The 22644-nt window shown below is 37.2% G+C and overlaps 1 protein-coding gene across 7 annotated transcripts in view; it reads left to right on the forward strand.

The window, feature by feature from the left end:
• The window catches only part of EPB41L4B (erythrocyte membrane protein band 4.1 like 4B), a 237269-nt gene that overhangs the window by 161151 nt on the left and 53474 nt on the right, over nt 1-22644 (forward strand). For 6 of the 7 annotated variants that reach the window (XR_004234294.1, XM_031969236.1, XM_031969248.1 and 3 more), the window contains exons 16-18: nt 8448-8692; nt 11526-11644; nt 21184-21309. Coding sequence is in view for 6 of the 7 variants with exons in the window: in XM_031969236.1 (XP_031825096.1) it covers nt 8448-8692; nt 11526-11644; nt 21184-21309 (490 nt within the window). In the remaining variant the exon portion in view is untranslated. The remainder of the gene's footprint in view (nt 1-8447; nt 8693-11525; nt 11645-21183; nt 21310-22644) is intronic. The other variant, XM_031969274.1, reaches the window with a different exon arrangement.

The raw sequence follows: 22644 nt of genomic DNA on the forward strand, positions 1-22644 counted from the left end.
TTTAACTTTCAGACAAGTGATAAAAGATTTCTCAAATTTTTCAGTCTTCATAATAAACCCCTATATATTTGCCTTTTTTATTGATTGGTGGGTGATTCCCTGTAAAATTCCTACTAACACTATCAATAACTATAACTGGCTGAATAGACTAAATCATTTTTCTGTATTCTTCCGTTAGGTACTCTTTCTACATTGCCTCTATATTTACATTTTCTCTCACAGAAGCATAAGGATAATGGGGTGTTACTGTGAGATCCAATAATTTGTCTACCACAGGAAGGGACCAAATTGTGATTCCCAGAATAGTAACTATTAGAAGGAAACCAGAGCTTTGACATCAATGGGAGCATGTTTCTTCCACCCAGGTTACTTGAAACCTGGGGAATGGGGAGTTGCTTCTCCATGGTGATCACAGTGGGCAGTGCAGAATCAACAGAGTATTGTAATCAACAGAGGAGTGTGACAAACTATTGGAGAAGTGATTAGCAGCCCACCTGCACCTGCAGGATAAAAGTACATTCTTCCCTTTGGTCCATTCCTTACCCCATCCCCCTCCCTCCCCAGAGTATCCCTTATTGTGCTGGTGTGTCTATATGGTGTAGATCAGGACTTCTTAACCTTTTTGCACTCATGACCACTTTTTGCCCAAGAAATTTTTACGTGACACTGGATATATAGGTATATAAAATAGATATACAAATATTATATCTATATTAGATTTACATATATTTTTACCATGTTTAACGTATATTGGATTACTTGCCATCTAGAGGAGGGGTGGGGAGAAGGAAGAGGGAAACTGGAATACAAGGTTTTTGCAAGGGTCAATGGTGCAAAATTATCCTTGCATATGTTTTGAAAATAAAAAGCTTCAATTAAAAAATAAATAAATAATAGGTGTACAAATCAAACATTTACTTATGTCATAATTTTGTGACCCCCCCATATTTAATTATAAGACCCCATATGTGATCGAGATGCACAGTTTAAGAAGTTGATGTATAGAGTAACCTAGGTGGCACAGCAGGTAGAATGGCACACTTGGAGTCCGGAAGACTTGTATTCAAATTTGACTTCAGATATTTGCACTACATGTGTGACTCTGGACAAATGATTTAAACTCTATTTGACCCAGTTTCCTCTTCTATAAAATGGAGATAATAATAACCTACCTAAGGGTTATTGTAAGTTTATAATAAGCACTTAACAGTACTTGGCACATAGTAGATGATTTATAAATATTATCATTATTATTTGATAGAGTCCTGGCCTTGGAGTCAGGAAAAGCTGGATTCAAATCCTGCCACTTAATAGCTTGTTTCAATGGGCAAATCATTTGAACAGAAGGCTTTTTGTGGCTATTCAATGAAGAGAAGCTAAGACTGCAGGTAATAGGAGGAGGCAAACAGATGTCTATCTGGATCAGTAAATTACTAGTATAACCATTTGCCTAGAAAGGTGGAAGGGAAAGGTGGTATAATGGGTAGAGCACAGAACCTGGGGTCAGGAGGATCTCAGTCCAAATCCAGTTTCAGATACCAGCTGTGTGTCCCTCAGTAAGTTACCTAACATTGTTTACCTCAGTTTCCTCCTCTGTAAATTGAGTTGGAAAAAGAAATGGTAAACTACTCCAGTATGTTCACCAAGAAAACCCCAAATAGGATCACAAAGAATTAATTAGACACTACTGAACTGATTGAACAAGCCATGGAGATGTTGAATTCAAGGCTCAGAATCAGTGTCAATACAATAGCTTCATCCCAAGCCAGTAGGGGATATGACTTATCCACAAAAGATTACACACATGAAGCAAGTATTCAGTTCTGTAGCTAGTTCTTAGATGCACAGAGCCTTTTAGTTTCTAATTCTCTGAATTTCAGAATGTGTGAAAGAGCAGATTCCCTTTAGAACAGGCCCTCTATAATTAGCACTTCTGGGCAAGCAGTGATAGGGAAGGGATTGGGGAAGCTCACAGCAGGGATGGAAGGGGCCAGGTGGAAGAGGACTTTGGCTCTTGCTTTTCATTTAACTGCTTATTCCTGAGCACAGTCATCATGTGTTTCTGATCGCTAAAAGGATGAAAATACTGTCAGATTCCCTGAATTTCAGTGCTCTGGGAGAAACCCTACCTAGCTATCACTCTGTGGGTCTCTACTTCCCCGAGAAGCCTAAGGCTTGGGGCCTATGATAGGATATGAGTTGTCACTAAGAATTCTCTATATTATAAACAAGCATTTATTAAGCATGAAGTGCCAGGAACTACTTCCATTTCTCTTCCAAGCTAGCCCTCATTCAAACAATCAAAGGACTTTGAATCAAAGTGTTGACTATGTACCAGGCATTATACTAAGTGCTGGGGATATAAAAAGTCTCTGCCCTGAAGCTCAGCTTCTTAAATTGTGGTTTTGAACCCATATGGAGTTTTGTAATTGAATGTAGGAGTCACAAAATTATAATTTATTATCATAAATGTTTGATTTGCATAGCTGTTTTATATACCTATGTATCTAGGGTCATGTAAAATTTCTCAGGCAAAAACGTGTTGCAAGTGGAAAAAGAAGCCCTGCTCTAAAAGAGCTGACCTCTAAAATTCTTTACTTTAGGGGGAATTTAGACCTGTGATTTCATCTGTGTGTAGAACTGCCAGAAAGGAAACTTCAGCAATATAGATTCGAGAGCATTGAGAATTTAAGTAAATAGTTTATGGCCCTGCAGTCTATTTATATGTCAAAGGCAAGACTTGAGTACGTGTTCTCCTGCTTAGTCTATATGCTAGGATCAGGCAACATCTCACTTTTTTTTTATACTTGCTAATATTTCACTAATTAGAGATTCATTTGAATTTAATAAGTATTTTAGCAAGTATTTTAAAATGCCAATATACCTGCCATAATTAAAGGGATTTTAAGTAGTTCAGCTTACTTTAAGTAGTACAGCTTAATATAAATTAATTCAAACTGCTTTCTTCTTAAAGTCTAACTTTGAGATAATAGAAGACTTTATGAAAGTGGAGATATGAGGAGAAAGTTCTAGATAGACACTATTATGAGGGACTATGGGTAGTGAAGGGTAGCATTCAACTGCTTCCTTCTTAAAGCCTAACTTTAAGACAATAGATTTTATGAAAGTGGAAATGTAATGAGGAGAAAATAGTATCAGTTTTTGTTCTAAGTAGTATCTACTATCTATACTAATAGTATAGATACCAATAGTATCTATTATGAGGGACTATGAGTAATGAAGGGGTATCATTCAGACTTTATGCCTGTAGGATTAAGAAAATCAATTCTAGGAGAAATTCTAGGAGAGAGGAGAGAGACACAGAGAGAAAGAAAAGCAGAAAGGAAGGAAGGAAGGAAGGAAAGAAGGAAGGAAGGAAGGAAGGAAGGAAGGAAGGAAGGAAGGAAGGAAGGAAGAAAGAGAGGAAGAAAGGGAGGGAGGGAGGGAGGGAGGAAGGAAGGAAGGAAGGAAGGAAGGAAGGAAGGAAGGAAGGAAGGAAGGAAGGGAGGAAGAAAGGGAGGGAGGAAGGAAGGAAGGGAGGGAGGGAGGAAGGAAGGAAGGAAGGAAGGAAGGAAGGAAGGAAGGAAGGAAGGAAGGAAGGAAGGAAGGAAGGAGGGAGGGAAAGAAAGACTGCAGAATAAGAAGCAAAAACTAGTACTTCCAGATTATGTGACCAACAAGATGGAGGACTAGACATTTTCTTTGATCTTCACAATCTCTCAAACCTCTACAAATATAAGTAATGTACAAAAGATAAAACAATTTCAACTGTTTGCATGATACAGACTCTGAGGAACCCAAAAGAAGGTAAAATAACATGAACTAATGCCCAGTTCATGCTCAATCAGCACCACCTCCCCAACCTACCCTCATATTACCAGTATCAAAGCTAAAGATTGATCCAAAGACTTGGAACAAAATGTAAGCCCACACCCTGACTCCCTTTCCCCCTTTCCAGTGCCAGGGAATTACAAGCTCTCAACTACAGAAATTTGTCAAGTTCACAAAGTACCCCAGCAGTATTCTGTGGTGCAACAGAACTCTGGAGGAGAGTTGAGGAATAGGGATACATATCTGGGCTTGTAAGAGAGCTCAGCACTATACCCTGATACCCCACTACTCCCAATTCCACAAAAATCCAAACTTCAAGTGGTAGAAATGTTTGTAGGATGTGATAGGCAGGATATGCTGCATTGGTGTGGCAGCACCTTGTACTGCTGAACCAGACACCTAAGGAACAGAAGGAACAAGACAGGACACCATATATGGAGTATTATATGGCATTCCAATAAATCTGAGGGACAGAGTCTTGCATTCAGATGAGGCTAGTTTTGTCCTCTGAAGTCACTTGTGGCAGAAAATTAGGCTGATTTCCCAATGTGGGTGGAGGTTGAAATTCTTTGAGATCCAATCTCTAGGGAAAGCCCTATCAGAAGAGGAGTCAGAAAATAAGCAATAAGAGAAATAAGGGATGGATGGGAAGATGAAAATTACCAAAGATCTCAGGAAGACGAAAAAGCAAAGACCTTGAAAATAAGCAAGTAAGTTAATGAAGAAGACATTAAAGGCAGAAGGAAATGCATCTTCTAGATTTAGTAAGCAAGTATAGACATTCATGGAAAAATACCACAAAACAAAGGAAAATAATTCGGCATCTGATGAAGCAGACATCTTTGTGGATTTTGAGGAGAACATAGAACTATAATGTGCTATTCAAGAGTGCTTTAAAAGAGAAATAAAAATTGAGAACAGAATTTATGGTCTATATGGCAGAAATAATTGGTAGAAGAAAGGAACTTGAATCTGTAGTAGCAAATCTCATTAAAGAAACAAAGAAGAGGACAATTGATTGGGAAAGAAAATACACAGAAGTGAAAGACAATCGAAGAAGCAAAGCAAAAAGCAGCAATGTTAAAAGAAAACATGGTCTCTGTACAAAACTATTGATCTTGAAAACAGGGTATGTGGAGACAACTTAAGAATTATAGATTTCCCAGAACACAAATTGAAAATTTTGAAAACCATAATGCAAGAAATAATACAAGAAAACTACCTGGGAATTCTGTAAACAGGAAAAAAGTACCAATTGAAAGAATCCATACCATAGATCATCTCCTGAAAAAACTCCAAAACTACAAACTTAAAGTCACCCGGTGATTAAATTTAACTGTTCCAGTGATAAACAATAAATTCTGCAAGCGACAAAGGAAAAATCTTTAAAAGCAAAGCAAAACAGCAAAAGCTAACAGGGGCAACATTAAGTTGCGAGTTTCTTGAAAGTCTTTTGCCTCTTTTTGTATTCACAGGGCTTAGGACCAGTGCCTAGCACATAATAGATGCTTAATAAATGTTTATTAATTGATTGAAGTAGTGAATAGGAAACTGGACTTGAAGTCAAGAAGATCTGGATTTACATTAAGGAGGGAAAGGGACCCACATATGCAAAAATGTTTGTGGCAGCCCTTTTTGTAGTGGCAAGAAACTGGAAACTGGGTGGATGCCCATCAATTGGGGAATGGATGAATAAATTGTGGTATATGAATGTTATGGAATATTATTGTTCTGTAAGAAACTATCAGGAGGATGATTTTAAAGAGACCTGGAGAGATTTACATGAATTGATGCTGAGTGAAATGAGCAGAATCAGGAGATCAGTGTACACAGCAACAAGACTATACGATCATCAATTCTTATGGACGTGACTCTTTCCAACAATGACATGATTCAGGTCAGTTCCAATGATTTTGTGATGATGAGAGCCATCTATTACCCAGAGAGAGGACTCTGGGAACTAAGTGTGGATCACAATATAACATTCTCATTCTTTTTGTTGTGGTTTGCTCGAATTTTATTTTCTTTTTCATTTTTTTTTTTTACTTTTTGATCTGATTTTTCTTGTGCAATAATATATAATAATAAATATGTATGCCTATATTGGATTTAACATATATTTTATCATGTTTAACATATATTAGATAACATGCCATCTAGGGGAAGAGGTGGAGGGAAGGGGGAAGAAATTGGAACACACGGTTTTTCAAGGGGCAATTATCCTTTCACATGTTTTCAAAATAAAAACTTCAATTAAAAAAAAGCAACCACTCATTGCACCAGTCAGCTCCATGGTCCCATAACTTTTACCCATCTTCCCTCCATTCCATTGGGTCTAGGATCAAGCCACCCATCTCCTAAAATGACTCCGCTGAGCTATCAGCATGTTGCTGCTCTCCCCTCCCACCCCAGGGACCCCCACTGTTTTTGCCCCAGATGAATAGATGCATAGTTATGGTTTTGTCCTGCCATGTAGGAAGCAAATATTTGATTACTATCTCCACTCAAAGTTATTGCTCATTGCTTAGGGATTAGTTTTACAAGAATGGACTGTTTCATCTAGAAACACAGTTGCATTCTTCACTGTAATCATATACACATGGATACAAAAACATCCACACGTACTGGCTCTGAATGGGGAATTGCTTTAGCTAGAAGCCAGGCTAACTTCCTCAGGTCCTCGCTTCTCTCTTAGCAACAGAAAAGCGTAGCCATTGGAACAGGGAGAAACCTTAGCCCAGTGGCTCATGAAGAAGGATACTTTTAACTCTGGGAGGGAAGAACGAGGACCGTACAATGGCAATAGGAACCAGAATTCTTATCTTCTGATTTCTGGTCCTGTGGGAGCCGCTTGGAAACAAGGACTGTCTTTCTGATTTCTGGTCCTGTGGGAGCCGCTTGGAAACAAGGACTGTCTCTCACTTTTCTCTGTATTGTCCGTATTTACCTCAGTGCCTGGAGTAGGTACTTCTTATTGTTCAGTCATATCACTCCTCTCTGATTCTTTATGACCCCCCTGGGGGTTTCTGGCAGAGATACTGAGTGCTAAATGGAAGGGAGTGTCTCTAGAGTCAGGAAGACCTGAACTCAAATCTCCACAAACACTTAATAGCTTTATAACCCTTGGCAAGTCCCTTCACCTATTTGCCTCAGTTTCCTCATCTGCAAATGAAATGAATAAGGAAATGGGAAATCACTCCAGTAGCTTTGCCAAGAAAATCCCAAATGGGGCCACAAAGAGTCAAAGTGAAGCAACTGAAAAACTAAAACAAACAAACAAAAAAGCAGTATTGTGATTTTGTTAGTGTAGAGCAGTGCAACAAACCCAAATAAAAATGGAGATAGGAAGAAGACACTCAACTGTACACAAAAATCTCTATTGGTGCATATCAACTTAGAAAACTATATATTAACATTATCTATGTGTTGTGATATTTTGTTGTATTTCCCAACTACTTTTTGTTCTCTTTCTGTCTGTACTTGGGAGTTTTGGGGCCTCAGGACTAAATGCTTTGTCATCTCTAATTTAGAGAGTTGTCTGGGGAGCTGAGAGGTTAAATGCCAAGGGTTACTTAGCCAGTTTGTCAAAGACTGAAACTGAAAATGGGTCTTCCTGATTCCAAGCTGTCTCTCCATCCACTACACCCCATGCCTTCTCATTTTTGTGATTAATAAAATATTAATTCATTTCAAAGCATTTTTGAATTTATAGTAGCCTTTTGTCATCATATATTTCCTTAATCAAGTGATACAACTACTCTCATGTTGGGATCCATGAATGTGTAGATAGATAGAGATTTACATGTGTATGTACATATATATAACAATACATACATATATACACATATGAAAATCAGTGTATATCCATATATGAAAATAACATACATGCATGTATATATAAATATACGACAATTAATGCCTGTGTACATATGTATGTTGTGTGCATATACATTTGTGTGTGTATATAGATAGTGTGTGTATGTGTATCTCACAGAAATGGTGGTTGTTATTATTGTTGTTGTTTGTCCTTCCTTCTCAAAAAGGACCATGACTTCATAGAGGTGATAGCATGAGATGCAAAGGAATTGGATTGAAGTGAGGGAGGTTGTGCAAGGTAACCTGGCTCACTTTCCCATCCAGAGCCATCTGAGCTCAGTGGCCAACTACATGTAGATCAGGATGACTGTCCTGGATAAAATGGGAGACTTCGGTCTTTTAAAGCTAAGGTCTTTAACAGATCTCAGTTTGGTCTTCTCCTCCTAGATTTATTGATTGATATTTTTTGACTAGCTGAAAAGAGATTTTGATTAGATGAAAGAGATGACATAAAGAGTCAATTGCTATTTAGCCTTAATCACTGAATATATGTGTGTGTGTATATATATATATATGTATATATATATATATATATACACACACACACCTTTATAATTAGAATGATTGGGAGACACTATCATAACTAAAATAATGATACATTATCTTAAAAAAAAATCACTTCTTTCCTACAGCCCCTCTTCACTTGAGAAAAAGCAGTTACTCAGTTGGGGAAAAAACAGTGACCAGAATGGTGAGGGGTTTTGTTTGTCTAAGTTCTAACTTTTTTCTATTTCCTGTAGTTATCCTTTGCCCTCACCAGTGCTCAACAATTCTAATCTGCTGCTATTCAACATTGAAGAAAATGGGGGAACCCCATTTACCACCAAAGTACCAGGAAGACATCACCACCATCACCACCATCCCCACCAGCACCAACACCAACACCAGCATCAGCACCAACACCAACACCAACACCACTCCAATTATGGAATACCAGTCCCTCTTGAAAGCAAAGAGATGACTACTGGAATCCCAACCCCTAGTAGTAAGTTAATTAAACTTGACTCTCTGGATCTCTTCTTTATGATTGGAGTTCTATTGTAAAGTGCCCCAAGATCAGAAAAGTGGGAGATGGCTAGATTATGAAGGGCTTTGGATGCCAATCTGCATTTTGTATTTGATCCCAAAGGCAAGAGGAAGCCACTGAGTTTACTGGCATGTTGTATATAGGGGCTGGAGAGGTGAAAAATCATATCTGTTTTAGGAAAACTACCTTAGTGGCTGAATGGAGAATGGATTGGAGTAGAGAGATACTTGAGGTAGTAAAATAGCAGTTATGATTCAGACATCCCTCTTAATGCTAAACCCATCATTTTTGTGACTGTTTGATGGTTAAATTTAATTGTTTTATTTGATGACAATGGGGAAATGATGATGAGTTTGAAATGTAAGCATAAAATTCCCTTAAGACTATTGGGAGCTCTGACCCAAAAGTGGAATAATAACTGGAGTGGGATGGAGATTTCATATTCCTCAGGTTACAGAAGAATATGTTCTCATTTCTTTGCTGGGGCTTGTATTTCTTGACCTAATGGGACACAATGTGCCATTGTTGGTCTCAATAAATGACCACAGTGTACAGAACTCACTCGATCCCCTCAGGGAAGTCTGTCTTGAGTACTAAATAGTGCCAACTTCCATACCACATTCTCACTGTAGTGTTTCTAACACTGAGCTGATGTAATGAGCAAAGTGCTGTTTGGGTCATTGTACTGGCCATGACAATCAAGTTTTAGAAAAGTGTTCATCAGCTATGGACTCAGTTACTTTAGCCTTGTTGTTAAGAATGTAGATTATATTATAGAGACAGTGTGGTCCAGGGGATAATGGACACAATGGGATAACCTGGGTTCAAATCCTGCCTCTGAAAAATACTGGCTATGGACCACACACAGGTCTCTGAATTTTATGTTTCCCCATGAAAATCTCCAAAGCTATGTAATGGAAAGGAAGGAAAGAAGCATTTAAGTAGCATCTACTACATGTTTACTATATGTGCTCAATGCTTTTACAAGTTTTATCTCATTTTTTCTTGTGTACTATGATAATTGTGGAAATATATATATAAGAATTGCATGTTTTAACATATTACTTGTTGTCTAGGGGAGGGATGGGGAGAAGGAAGGGAAAATTTTGCAACATAGAGTTTTGCAGGGGTGAATGTTGAAAATTGTCTATGCATGTTTTGAATATAAAAAGCTTTAATAAAAATGAAAAAAAAATCTCATTTGATCCTTACAAAAATTCTATAAGGTAGGTCATATTATTTTTTTCATTCGACGGTAGAGGAAACTGAAAAACATAAAGGTTAAATGACTTGCCTAGAGTCATACAGCTAAGAAAAGTCCAAGACTGCATTTGAATTCAGTTTTTTTTTTTTATTGCAAGCTCAGCCTTCTATACACTGAGCCACTAACTTTCTCTTATAATTTCTGTGACTTATGTTGTGACATTGTTGACATTGCTGATCTGCATTAGTTGAAGTCATTTTCACAAAAAGGATTTTCTGGGGGAGAGAGAGAGACAAAGACAGAGACAGAAGAAAGAGAGGTACACACAGAGAGAAAGAGAGACACAAAGAGATAAAGAGACATGCATACTTGGAGAGACATAGAAACAGAAAGCGAAGAGAGATAGGGAGATATACAGAGAGACGCAGAGATAGAGAAACACACCAAGACAGAGAGCCAGAGATAGAGAGAGGAGAATGTATCCTTTGGGTTCTCTCCCTGCCTCTGATAATGGGTAAGGTGTAACTTCAGTACCCTCATCTCTAAAAAAAGAAAGTTGGATGAGATGGCTTCTAAAGTCTTTTTCTTCTTTAAAAGTCTATGATTCTAAGTTATTAATAACAATAAAATTTACATAGTGCTTTCAGGTTGGCAAAGTGCTTTACAAATATCTTATTTAATCCTTCCAACAGCCTTATCACATAGGCAGTATTATTAGCCCCATTTTACAGATGAAGAAACAGGCAAATAGAGTTAAGTGATTTGCACAGGGCCACACAAATAGTGTCTGCTGCCAGACTTGAACTCAAATCTTTCTGATCCCATGGCCAACACTCTGCCCTCCATACTACTTCCCTGTCTATGAGGCAAAGCCAATTTCAGTCTTATGTTTTTTTACACTCTCTCACTGCCTTTCCAGTTCCTCTTTTAAGAGACTTGGGATCTTTTCAAGATCTTTACTCACTTCTGGGAGTTGTAAGATCTACTTTATTCTAGAATTCCCAGTGTCTCACCAGTAGAAATCTAGGGTTCAGAAGTATCATCTAACCACTACCCAGAGCTCCTTTTGAGTTCAAAGGATGTAACTGCCAGCTAGTTAATCCTGATATCTCCCTAGAGCTCATTAAGAGATGAGGTTGTGGGTCAGGGGCAATCTGTGGCCAGGGTATAACCTTGATGCCAGCCCTGAAGTCAGGAGGACCTGAAGTCAATCTGTCCAGAGACACTTCTTATCTGTGTGATCCTGGGCAAGTCATTTACCCTCAATTGCTGGGAAAAAATAAACAAAACAAAACAAAACAAAAAACAATGTTTGCCTCAGTTTCCTCATTTGTAAAAGCAGCTGGAGAAGAAAATGGCAGACTACTCCAGTGTCTTTACCAAGAAAACCCCAAATGGGGTCATGAAGAATAGAACTGACTGAATAGAATGACTGAAACAACTGAACAGCAAGTGATTTGCTAAGTTTGTCCCAATGGTTCAGTTTAATGAGCTAATTTCATTAATTACTTAAAATAGTAAATTAATTTTAAAACCTAATTTTTTTTCAAATTACTTTACTCCATGAATTTTTTTTTTCTTCTTTAGAACTGAGCCCAGGACCTCCCATTCTTTACAACGAAGCTGCTGCCCACTTGAAGAAGATGGAAATGGAAACCTCCAAGGTAGTTTCCCCTTGGCCTGCTCTTCATATCAACATAAATAAGGTACAATGAAGCAAAGCATACACCTTTTCTGGATTGGGGAACGCTGTCACTGTTCTAAACTCTAATGAAAACTGTTTCTTCCCAGCCAAGAAGAGAGGTTAAGGAGCAGTGGAGTATGCTTATTATTCATGGAACTCGGAGACCTGGGTTAGAATCCCATTCTCTACTGTGCAGAACTTTTCTTTCTTCTTTTTAATTAATAGTATCTTATTTTTCCAAATACATGCAAAGATAGTTTTTAACATCCCCCTTTGCAAGACCTTGTGTTCCAAATTCTTCTCCCTCTCTTTTTCCTCCCCCAAAACAGTAAGTAATTTGATATAGGTGAAACATGTGTCATTCTTCTAAAAATATTTCCATATTTGTGATGCTGCACAAGAAAAGTCAGATCAAAGGAGAAAAAAAAAACGAGAAAGAAAAAATACAAACAAGCAAACAACAACAACAAAAAGGTGAAAATATTATGCTTTGATCCACATACAATCTTCATCATTCTCTCTCAGGATGTAGATGCTTTTTCTATCACAAGTCTATTGGAATTGGGAAGCTCTTTTCTGTACCTTCTACCTCTTCTTAAAATACAGATATTAAAGCATTAATTAAATTAACTAAATTAATTAAAGCATCTTATGAGTTCTAAAGGAAGATACTTTGAAAATGTCAAAACACTATCCAAATGGGAATTATATATTTGTTAGGATTAAAATTAATTATTTTTATAATGTTCACAGTTATTTAATTCTAATATTTTATTTTTCCCATTTACATGTTGAAATGATTTTTAAATTTTTTTAAGTTTGAGTTTGAGTTCTAAATTCTATCTCTTCATCCCTTCTATCTTCCTTTCTTGAGATGGTAAGAAATCTAATATAGTTTGTACATGTGCAATCATGTAAAACATTTCCATTATCAACTAATTATTTTTATACTATTTACAATTATTGTATTTATTTTATTTTTATATTAATAGTTTTTTATTTTTCAAAATATATGTAAGATAGTTTTCAAAATTCACCATGCAAAACCTTGCATTAAAATTTTTCTCCTCCTTTCCCACCTCCCCCCAATTCTAGACAGCAAGTAATCTAGTATAGGTTAAACATATACAGTTCTTCTAAACATATTTCCACATTTATTATTCTGCATAAGAAAAATAAGATCAAAAAGAAAAAATATGAGAAAGAAAAACACAAGCAAACAAACAACAACAAAAAAGGTAAAAAATACTCTGTTGTGATCCCCATTCAGTCCCCATACTCTTCCATCTGGGTACAGATGGCTCACTCCATCACAACTCTATTGGAATTGGCGTGAATCATCTCACTGTTGAAAAGAGCCAAGTCCATCACAGTTAGTCATCACATAATCTTATTGTTGCTGTGTACAATGTTAACTGGGATCTACTTAGATCACTTACTGTCAGTTTCTTTTAAAACTCTCCAGATCTTTTTCACAATTATTTTATTTTGCTAATAATATTTTATTTTTCCCAATTACATGCAAAAGTAATTTTTAAACTTTTATTTTAAATTTTGAGTTCCAAATTCTATCCCTTCCTGCCTTCCCTTCTTCTTCCTAAGATGGTTAGAAATCTGATAAACTTTGTACATATGCAATCATGTAAAACATTTCCATATCAACTAATTATTTTTTCCCCATTTCACTCAGAGACTTTTACAGACTTAAAAAAAAAAAAAAAGAAGAACAACTTGATGTGTACTCATGTTTGCCAAGAATTCCTTCTCTGTGTGCATTCTGTGAATTCCTGAAGTGCTAACAGATAAGGAACTGAATGAAACTAGAGAAAAGGGTAAAAATCGCACTTATTCTTATATTCATCTTCCTGTATGCAGACTGTAACAATGTTCCAAAGACCATATAAAAAGTTTCATTGAAATTACCAGTGACTAATCTCCTAGATAAAATTGGATTAGCAAAAAACTAAAATACTCTAAAACAAACAAAAAATCCCAGAGATTTGGATACCATTATTTTGATGTCCAGCCAAAATGGCTACCCAATGAGTGCAATGACTGCTTACTAAACCAAGAGACTTTCAAGAGGATAAAAAATATATCTTATTCATCTTGTCTCCCCCTAAGTGGCTAGCACACTTGTATATGTCCAGTCTCTGATCTTTGGATGAATTTATTGAATTAATGTCAGTCTGTTTCTTCCTACATAATTCTGATTCCTTGATGCTGACTCCAGCTTGTTCAATTCAGTTCAATTCGCTATCAACAAATATTTAAACATCTGTGTGTATGTGTGAGTATGAGTGTGTGTGTGTGTGTGTGTGTGTGTACACGCCCACACAGGTGCAGGTTTGGAGTGGGGTATGTGTGGAGACTGAGCTAGGTGCTAAGATAAAAACAAAGTTTAGATAAGATATTATCTCTGGATAGTTCAGAAAGGAATTTTTGATCCTCCTTTTTTGAAACCCTCTTTGTTGCCAGATTTGCAAGATCTCACCTGCTGAGTTTCCCTAAATTCACTGATTTTATTGTCATTGTTGTTGTTTCAGTCATGTCCAATTCTTGGTGACCCCCATTTGGTATTTTCTTGGCAGAAAATAGTGGTGTGGTTTTCCATTGCCTTCTCCAGCTCATTTTACAGATGAAGAAATTGAAGCAAACAAGATTAATTGACTTGGCCAGGGTCTCACAACTAGTAAGCAACTGAGGTTAGATTTGAACTCAGAAAATAAGTCTTTTTGACTCTAGACTGAACATTCTAGCCACTGAGTCATCTAGCTGTCCTAAACTCACTGATACCTTTCTCCCAACCTTAAAGCCATATTTGACGAAGATATACTATTCATCAGACCCTTTCAATCAGCTAATTTTTCAGGGCAGGGATTATCAACCCCATAATTCACCAGTAGCAGTCTCTAAGCATGGGAGAGTGGAGAAATTTTGGACTGGGCCCAGGATGTGTTCATGGTTTTCAGGATCTGCCTGAGTCCTTCCAAGTCTTGTCTGTTCTGTTTTATCTCACAGTCATTTCTGGATATGCTATCTACCCTTCTCTTACCCCCCAAATGATTGATCCCTTGGGATGTACTTCCCAAAAAAAGTTAAGTAAAGCCAAAGGACTCAGTTATCTTACCTTACAACATGTCCTTAGAATCACTTACCTCTCTGCCATAAATATGGAGATACACTGAAATTCTCACTCAGATTTAAACTCAGACAAATATGAGTTGGGCTGCACAGATTACCTGGGGCCTCATAGTAAGCAGCTAGACTGAGACTTGAAATTTTTTAAAATTTATTTTATTCAGTAAATAAATATTTATTTTTTTCTAATTCCCTCTTAATTTTAAAACAAAAAGAAAACCTTTGTAAAAATATGATTATCAAGCAAAACAAATTCCTACATTGACCATGTTTAAAAGTGTATGTTTATTCTACATCTTGAGTCCATCATCTCTCTAGTTGGAAGTAGGTATTATGTTTCATTGGATCTGTCCTCTCAATCATGGTTGATCATTGCATTAATCAGCATTTAAAAATCTTTCAGATTTTTTTTTTACAGTGTTCTTGTTATAAATTGTTCTCCGGGTTCTGTTCACTTTAGATTTCTGTTCACTTTTTATGCCTAGTTCATACAAATCTTCCTAGGCTTCTTTGAAACCATCACTTCGGCTTTTCTTGAAGTATAGTCACATTCATGTGCCATAATTTGTTAACATTAGACCTTAACCAAGACCTTAACCAAATGAGCAACTAAGCCACTCTGTGAAATTGTCTCTTACACTCCCATAGCTCTCAGACCCAAGGAGAAATTCTTTACTCCACTTAATTTTGGTGAAAGAGGGGTCAATCAGGATTAATATATCCAAACACTAATTTTGTACCGCTTTCATCTTTCAACCCAGAAGGGAAAGGTTTACCTAAGTGATGGGACTTCTATGAATTGAGCCATTCCCACTGAGCTTTACCTGATCACCTGAGATCTCTCATGGTGCCATAACTGGCGGGAGGAAATTCCCATCTTAGATCTTAGATCACCCATCTGCGTGAAAGTCACAGAGACCCATTCCCTATATTCCTCAAGGTTCTCCACTTCCTCTGGCACCAACCCTACAATTCTCCACCAAATAAATTATCCATTTTGATTCACTTCATTCTCCAAAACCTCACTTCTCCCTTGAACCTAGGAATGTCATTAGAAGGCATATCCAGTCTCATAATAATTTTTACTCAGAAAAACCATAAACTACAAATTCAGTGGCTCTCAGAGTACAGATAACTCAAAACTGTCTTTTGAGATAAAAATGATTGAGATGAACTACTATCACTTCAACTACCTCCTGGATATATAATAAAGATTGATTTCTCAGCTATGAACTCATCTTGATTAAAAACAACAACAACAACAAAAATGGAAATGGGACTTCATTTATCCTTAAATTTTACCCATAAACAATAACGTTTTGTGCTTCCAGGCAACTACCATATTCTCAACCACCTCTAGCTTTCATCCTAGAGCTCTAGAAATAAGCTTAGTCTTTAAACTTGATATTTTTGTGAAACATGGACTTCTTTGGCAATATTGTCAAATGTGTAAAATAAGATACATCAAATTTTGAAACAAACCAATTATAGTGAGCTTATCAACCTCTTAAAAAAAAACTTCACAGGCCTCAGATTAAGACCCCATAATGGGTACACAACCTGGTCAGGCTGTAAATGGTAAACTCTAGTTTACACTTGATTCCAAACAGACATGAAGACTTGCCCAGGATCACACAGCTAGTAAGTATCTGAGGCTAGATTTCAACTCAGGTCTTCCTGACTCTCATCTCTAAAATTAGAAAGCTGAACCAGATGAACCCTAATGTCCCTTCATATTCGAAATTTCGTGACCTCCCTCTAACTTTGCTTTTGTTTCTCTATGAATTGTGTTTAAAACACTTGATTTGGCCATTCTTTAGGTAACAACCCAAACATTCATGAATAGTTACACCTCCCTGGTCAGTTATGCATTCACATTCTCTGTTACCTGTTCACTCTCTCAATTCACTCTAATTACCAACCTTTCTGTTTGGGTGAAACAGGCTTACATGTTAATAGTTGCCTAAGTGAATCTTACAGTTAATAATTACTTTATACAGCAAGGCTTGGGTTGTGTTGAAAATCAGTGATCTCTGCTTTAGTCAAGCTGTCCCTCATTAATCATTCCTACACAGTTGCTGGCCTTCTTAAGTATAGTGACTGCCTGAAGAATGAAAAGAAGAAAACGTTCCATTTCAGAACTGGATTGTTTTTCTTTCCTCTGTGGGGAGGGAGCAAGATAGTACAAGGAAACCAGGAAGGCTCTGTCAACCCAGAGAGCCCAAGAACCAACTTCTGCAGTTGATTGTAGACTTCTTATCTGTGGAAATGGACACATGAGAGTGATAAATGACAGTATTATTCAAGCCTACCTTGACACACTGGATAGAGTGCCAGGCTTGAAGTCAGAAAGGCTCACGGTCATGAGTTCAAATTTGGCCTCAGATACTTAGTAGTTGTGTGACCCTGGCCAAGTCACTTACTCCTGTTTGTCTCAGTTTCCTCCTCTGTAAATGGGCTGGAGAAGGAAATGCCAGACCATTCCAGTATATTTGCCAAGAAAACCCCAAATGACTTAAGTCATGGAGTTAGATATGACTCGAAGGATTAAGCATCAGCCCTATTTGAAATGAGACAGTCTTCACAGTTGAAAACATTCTATGAAAAAGGATTTTCTTTCTATATTGTTTTCTGATGAGAGGTAGAATATCATAGCAGAAAGAGAATTAACATTGAAACTGGGATACCTATGATAACTTCCTGGCTATGTGATCCTGGATAAGTCATTTAATCATCCTGCATGTCCAGTAACAGTTGAAGACTATAAGAGCAGGTGCTGCTTTGTAATGAAAGAGAGAATTTCCCTGTCAGGAATTTCCTATTCCAGTGAAATTCCAAGGGCAAATGAAAATACAAAAGCCTTTCTAGCAAGGATATAGTCTAATTGAAGAATAAAATTTAAGTTATTCTCCTCCAAAATCTCTGAATCTGGCAGAAATTAGAAAGTCCATTCAAGCAGCATTTATAAAATGCCTTTCATACTAGGTGGTAGGCACTGTGGATACAAAGAAAAACTTAAATAGTCCTTGCCCTCGAAGAGTATCCATTCTATAAGGGTGGCAACATTTCAAATCCAGTCTCAAACACTTAATTCTAATTAGCTGTGTGACTCTGGATAAATCACTTTTACCCTAATTGACTCACCAAAAAAATTATTGATAATTGTAATAATAGCTAACACCTGATAGCACTTGCTATTTGACTGAGTGATTGACAAATATTTCTTTTATCCTCACAACAACCTTGAAGGCTAGGTGATATTATTATCCCCATTTTACAAATAAGCACAATAAGGCAAACAGAAAGTAAAAGCTAGTGTAAATGTTCAAAGTAAGATTTGAAGTCATATCTTCCTGATTCCAGGCCTGCCATTCTATCCCATTATCAGCCTCTTAAGCATTCATTATATACCAAACACTATGTCTTAATACAAATGTAAAAGGTAAGCGCTAGGAAGGTCACATTGGAGGAAAAGAGACATGTAGAAGGGTTTAGCAAGCTCTAAGGTCACCAGAAAGGCTTGAAAATCCTGAATTCAGTGGGAAGGGAAGATAACAAGACGCAAGTGTCCTTAGGGTACATCAATAGGTTAGTATCCATCAGATGTCGTAGTAAGGATGATGATAAGACTTGCAAAGTTGCACAGATGAAGATAACACCGGTGTTCCTCCGTCTTAATGGAAGGGTTGTAGCTGGTCATTTTCAGCTCCTCCAAGGGATAACTGGGAATTATATCTATTCTGTAGATGGAGAAAGTAGGGCAGCTAAAGAAACCCAGTCCACAACTAAGAAGCAGGGAGAGGGTCTGAGAGAAATGGTTTTCTTCTCACAGAAATGGGTTTGAGGGAGAAAGTCATTGTTCAGTCAGGAATGGGGATGAACTTGGTGGGAAGGCTGGAGGCTAAGGATACCCCATGGGTGAGTTAGGACTGTGATTCTTTCCATTCTGATTCCCCAGTGGAAAATGGTCAGCTAGGTCAAGGGAGAGGGCCAAAGAAAAAGAGTAACCATTCTTTTCTTCCCATAGTGCCATTTCTTGTAGTAAGTGGGAGAAAGCATTGGGGCTGACCTTTGAAAAAGACTAGGAATGCCAAGAGGCAGAAGTGAAAAGGGAAACCTTTCCAGCCCCAGCCCCTCTCCACAGTCTGAATGTTGTAGCTGAACACTGGGAAACACAATGGCACCACTCCAGCCAAAGGAGAAAGAATGCTAGAGCCAGCACTGGGCATTTCTTGAGAATGACTACAGCACATATTTTGGGAGTGACATAAGTGAACTATTTAATTTTTCTTTGTGTCCGCAGTGCCCAGAACCTAGAAGGCACTTTATAAATACTGATTGAGTGGACTTTCTGATTTCTCCTAGATTCAGAGATTTTTTTTTGGGGGGGGGGGGAGGAGAGTAACTTACATTTTATTCCTCAGTTAGACTGTATCCTTGCTAGTCCATTAGCTTACATATCAACATCTTCAGAATAAGGGAGATGATTATCCTACCCAAAACTGAAGTCCTGGGTGCAGCACTGGGCACTACATTTTGGGAAAGAGAGTTGATATTGTAGAGCATGTTCAGAATCAAGCTCCTCTGAGCACTGATCATGACTCCCACTTTGTTGAGAAAACCAAAGCCATTTTATGCTTACCATTATGACCTCTAGTCCATGTCTCAAAATCCTTCCACATCTTTATCTTCCCTTCCAATTTGTACTTCATGTTCCCTTCTTTGCCAGTCTTCTAGCTATTCCTTCAATTCCTTCAATCTTATTACCCCCTCCTGTCTCGTGTAGGAGTCTGAACAACAGGCAATTTTTTTTCTTTCTCTTTGTTTCTGTTTTTGTCTTTCTCTCTCTCTCTGTCTCTCTCTGTTTCTTTCTCTGTGTCTCTTGTCTGTCTCTTTCTCTCTGTCTTTCTCTGTGTGTGTGTGTGTGTGTCTGTGTATGTTTCTGTTTCTATACATGTGATATTTGTGTGTGTCTCTGTCTCTTTCTCTCTCTTTGTGTGTGTCTTTTTGTCTAGCTATCTTTTATTCCTTTCTTTGTGTTTCTCTGTGTATCTGTCTCTGCCTCTGTTTCTGTTTCTATCTCTGTTGCTGTGCATGTGGTTCTCTGTGTCTGTGTGTACTTTCTCTATATCTCTTTCTGCCTTTGTCTCTGTCTTTGTATTTGTCTGTGTATCTCTATCCCTGTCTCTCTTTCTCTGTGTGCTTTTGTATCTATCTCTCTACCTCTTTCTGTCTCTGTCTCTCTTTGTGTGTTGCCGTCTCTGTCTCTATGCATGTGCTTCTTTATGCCTCTGTTTGTGTGTCTTTCTCTGTGTCTCTGTCTCTTTCTGTCTTTGTATTTGTGTGTATATATCTCTATCTCAGTCTCTCTTTCTTTCTCTGTGTGTCCCTATATGTCTGTCTGTCTGTCTCTGTCTCTCTCTTTCTGACTCTGCATGTGTCTCTCTCTCATTCTTTTTCTGTCTCTCTGTGTGCCTCTCTCTGCCTCTGTTTGTGTGTCTTTCTCTGTGTCTCTGTCTCTTTGTCTATCTCTGTTTATGTGTGTGTATCTCTCTATCTCTTTCTCTGTGTCTGTCTCTCTGTCTTTCTCTGTGTCTGTGTGTGTATCTATCTTTCTGTCTCTGTCTTTCTCCATCTATGTGTATGCTTCTTTGTCTCTGTCTCTATGTGGGGGTATCTTTCTCTCTGTCTCTGTCTCTCTGTATGTTTCTGTCTCCATATCTCTCATTTTCTTCCTCTCTCCCTTCTTCAGTCTTCCTTATCTATGGACTCCTCCCTGTTGCCTGCAAATATGTCCAGGTAACCCCTATCTTTAAAGAAAAAAAAGCACCTTTACCTGACCCTATCATCTCACAAAGCTCTTAGCCTATATCTTTCTTTAATTCCACAGTCAGACTCCTACCTAAAAAGGTCCCATTAATTTTTTAACTAAGCTCTAAATTCAAATCCCAATCCAAACACTAGCTTTGTAACCCTGAGACAGTCATTTAATCTCTCTAGCTGCAATTTCCTTATCTAGAAAAGTGAGGAGGCTGCATTGATGACCTCTGAGGTCCCTTTCCAGCCTTAAATCTATGATCTCATGATCCCTGCCAGTTTGTCTTCCAACCCTATTGCTCTAATTAAAAAACTCTCTAAAATTATTAATAATGTTGTAACAACTAAAACCAAAAGCTTTTTTTTCAGTCTGTATTCTATTTAATTTCTCTGCATTTTTGACACATATAAATATGTAATATATCATTATATATTGTTATTATAGAAATGCAAGCTATCTTTGGTTGTGCTTGTGTTTTCTTGTATTTTACAATTAAGCATTATAGTTGCTTATTACTAAAAACATTACAAAGTCATTCTATATGTTTCCTTTCTTTCTCCTCTCCCCCTTCATAATCCTTCCTGCATTTTTGATACTCACAGGTAGAAGAAAAGAAAGTTCCTGAAAAAAGTCTTCAGTTCCCACTTCTGCCTTTACCTGTTCCTGATCAACTAAAATGCAACATTCTAAAAGCCCAGATAGAAACAGCTTCCAAAGCCAGTGCCCAGGTCTGTGACTGTTGTAAAGTCATTTCTATTCTCTTATGTACATTTGGAAGGTTTGGATTATTAAGAAGCTCATTTTTTTTAAGCCTATGATTTCTCTAGGATTTCACTCAGAAAATCATTCATTTGACAAATATTTGCTAGATACCTAAGATGAAAATAAACACATTATGCTAAACAGTGGAGTAGATATAGAGATAAATATTGTGTTCTTCTCCTTAACAAAGCTGGACATATACATGGGAAAAGACAGGAATAAAGATAAAATAAAGAAAATGCTATAAGATCAGAGATAAAAATTCACTTCTAGCTATGGGGATCCCCAGAGACTTCAGTACTCTTGAAGGGCTTAAAAGGATGGGAAAGGTTTAAAGTGCATATGAGGGAAAGAACAAGGATAAAGAATTCCAGGAATAGGGTCGTTTCATGGCACCTCATAACAGATGAAAGAGAGTATTGAAATAAAGCTGGCAAATTATGTTAAGCAGTAAATTGTGTAGGGCCTTGGATACCACACTAAGTAGTTTGAATTTTATTTAGCGGGCAATGGGGAAAATATTTAATGATCATATTTTCCTGATGTACCTTAAGGCTATATCTAAACTACACAAGGTGCATTGTAGATTCAACAATAAGCCATTTAGTAATGTAACATAATTAATCATCTTTAAATAGAAGTCAGAAAATTCACACAAGCCAAATAAAATCATTTCCCTTCAGGAACATGCAATAAAAGAAAATGATAAGGCCATTATTCTGAATTCTTGAATATCCTTTTACCCTAATATTTCTTGAAAATTTGAAGCATAATGGTTGCATGTATAAAAATGAATTAAGAAAGTATTGAATCTTTACTTCATGCAGCATAGACAGAACTTAAATGTCTTTTCTTTCTCCAAAGGTGATATATGCTTTAAAGAGTATGAAAATTGTATTCTAAAAGTAACTGGTTTGAAACACTATAGAGAGATGCTATGCTATGTTCATTGGGGTCTAGCCTTTTCAACTACAAAGGAATACAAGCAATAGTAAGACAATTGATAATAATGATAACTTTTGCTTTATTTTTTGCTTCCCGGGTAGTTTCTTCCATTAAGGAGACCTAAATTACCTGAGAACAATACTGTTCCCAAATGAAGGATCTCTACTGGAAAGGCACTAGAAGCTTCCTTAATATTTGACTTACTCATCAAACTATCCATTGTTTTATTACTTTTTTTCTGATCATTTTGTTTCCAATTTTCCATGAACCCATTTTGAGGTTTTCTTGGCAAACAAAACAAAATACTGGAGTGGTTTACCAAATACTTCTTCACCTCATTTTATAGATAAGGAACT

This window comes from Sarcophilus harrisii, chromosome 1 (genome assembly GCF_902635505.1).
Source record: "Sarcophilus harrisii chromosome 1, mSarHar1.11, whole genome shotgun sequence".
NCBI lineage: Eukaryota > Metazoa > Chordata > Mammalia > Dasyuromorphia > Dasyuridae > Sarcophilus > Sarcophilus harrisii.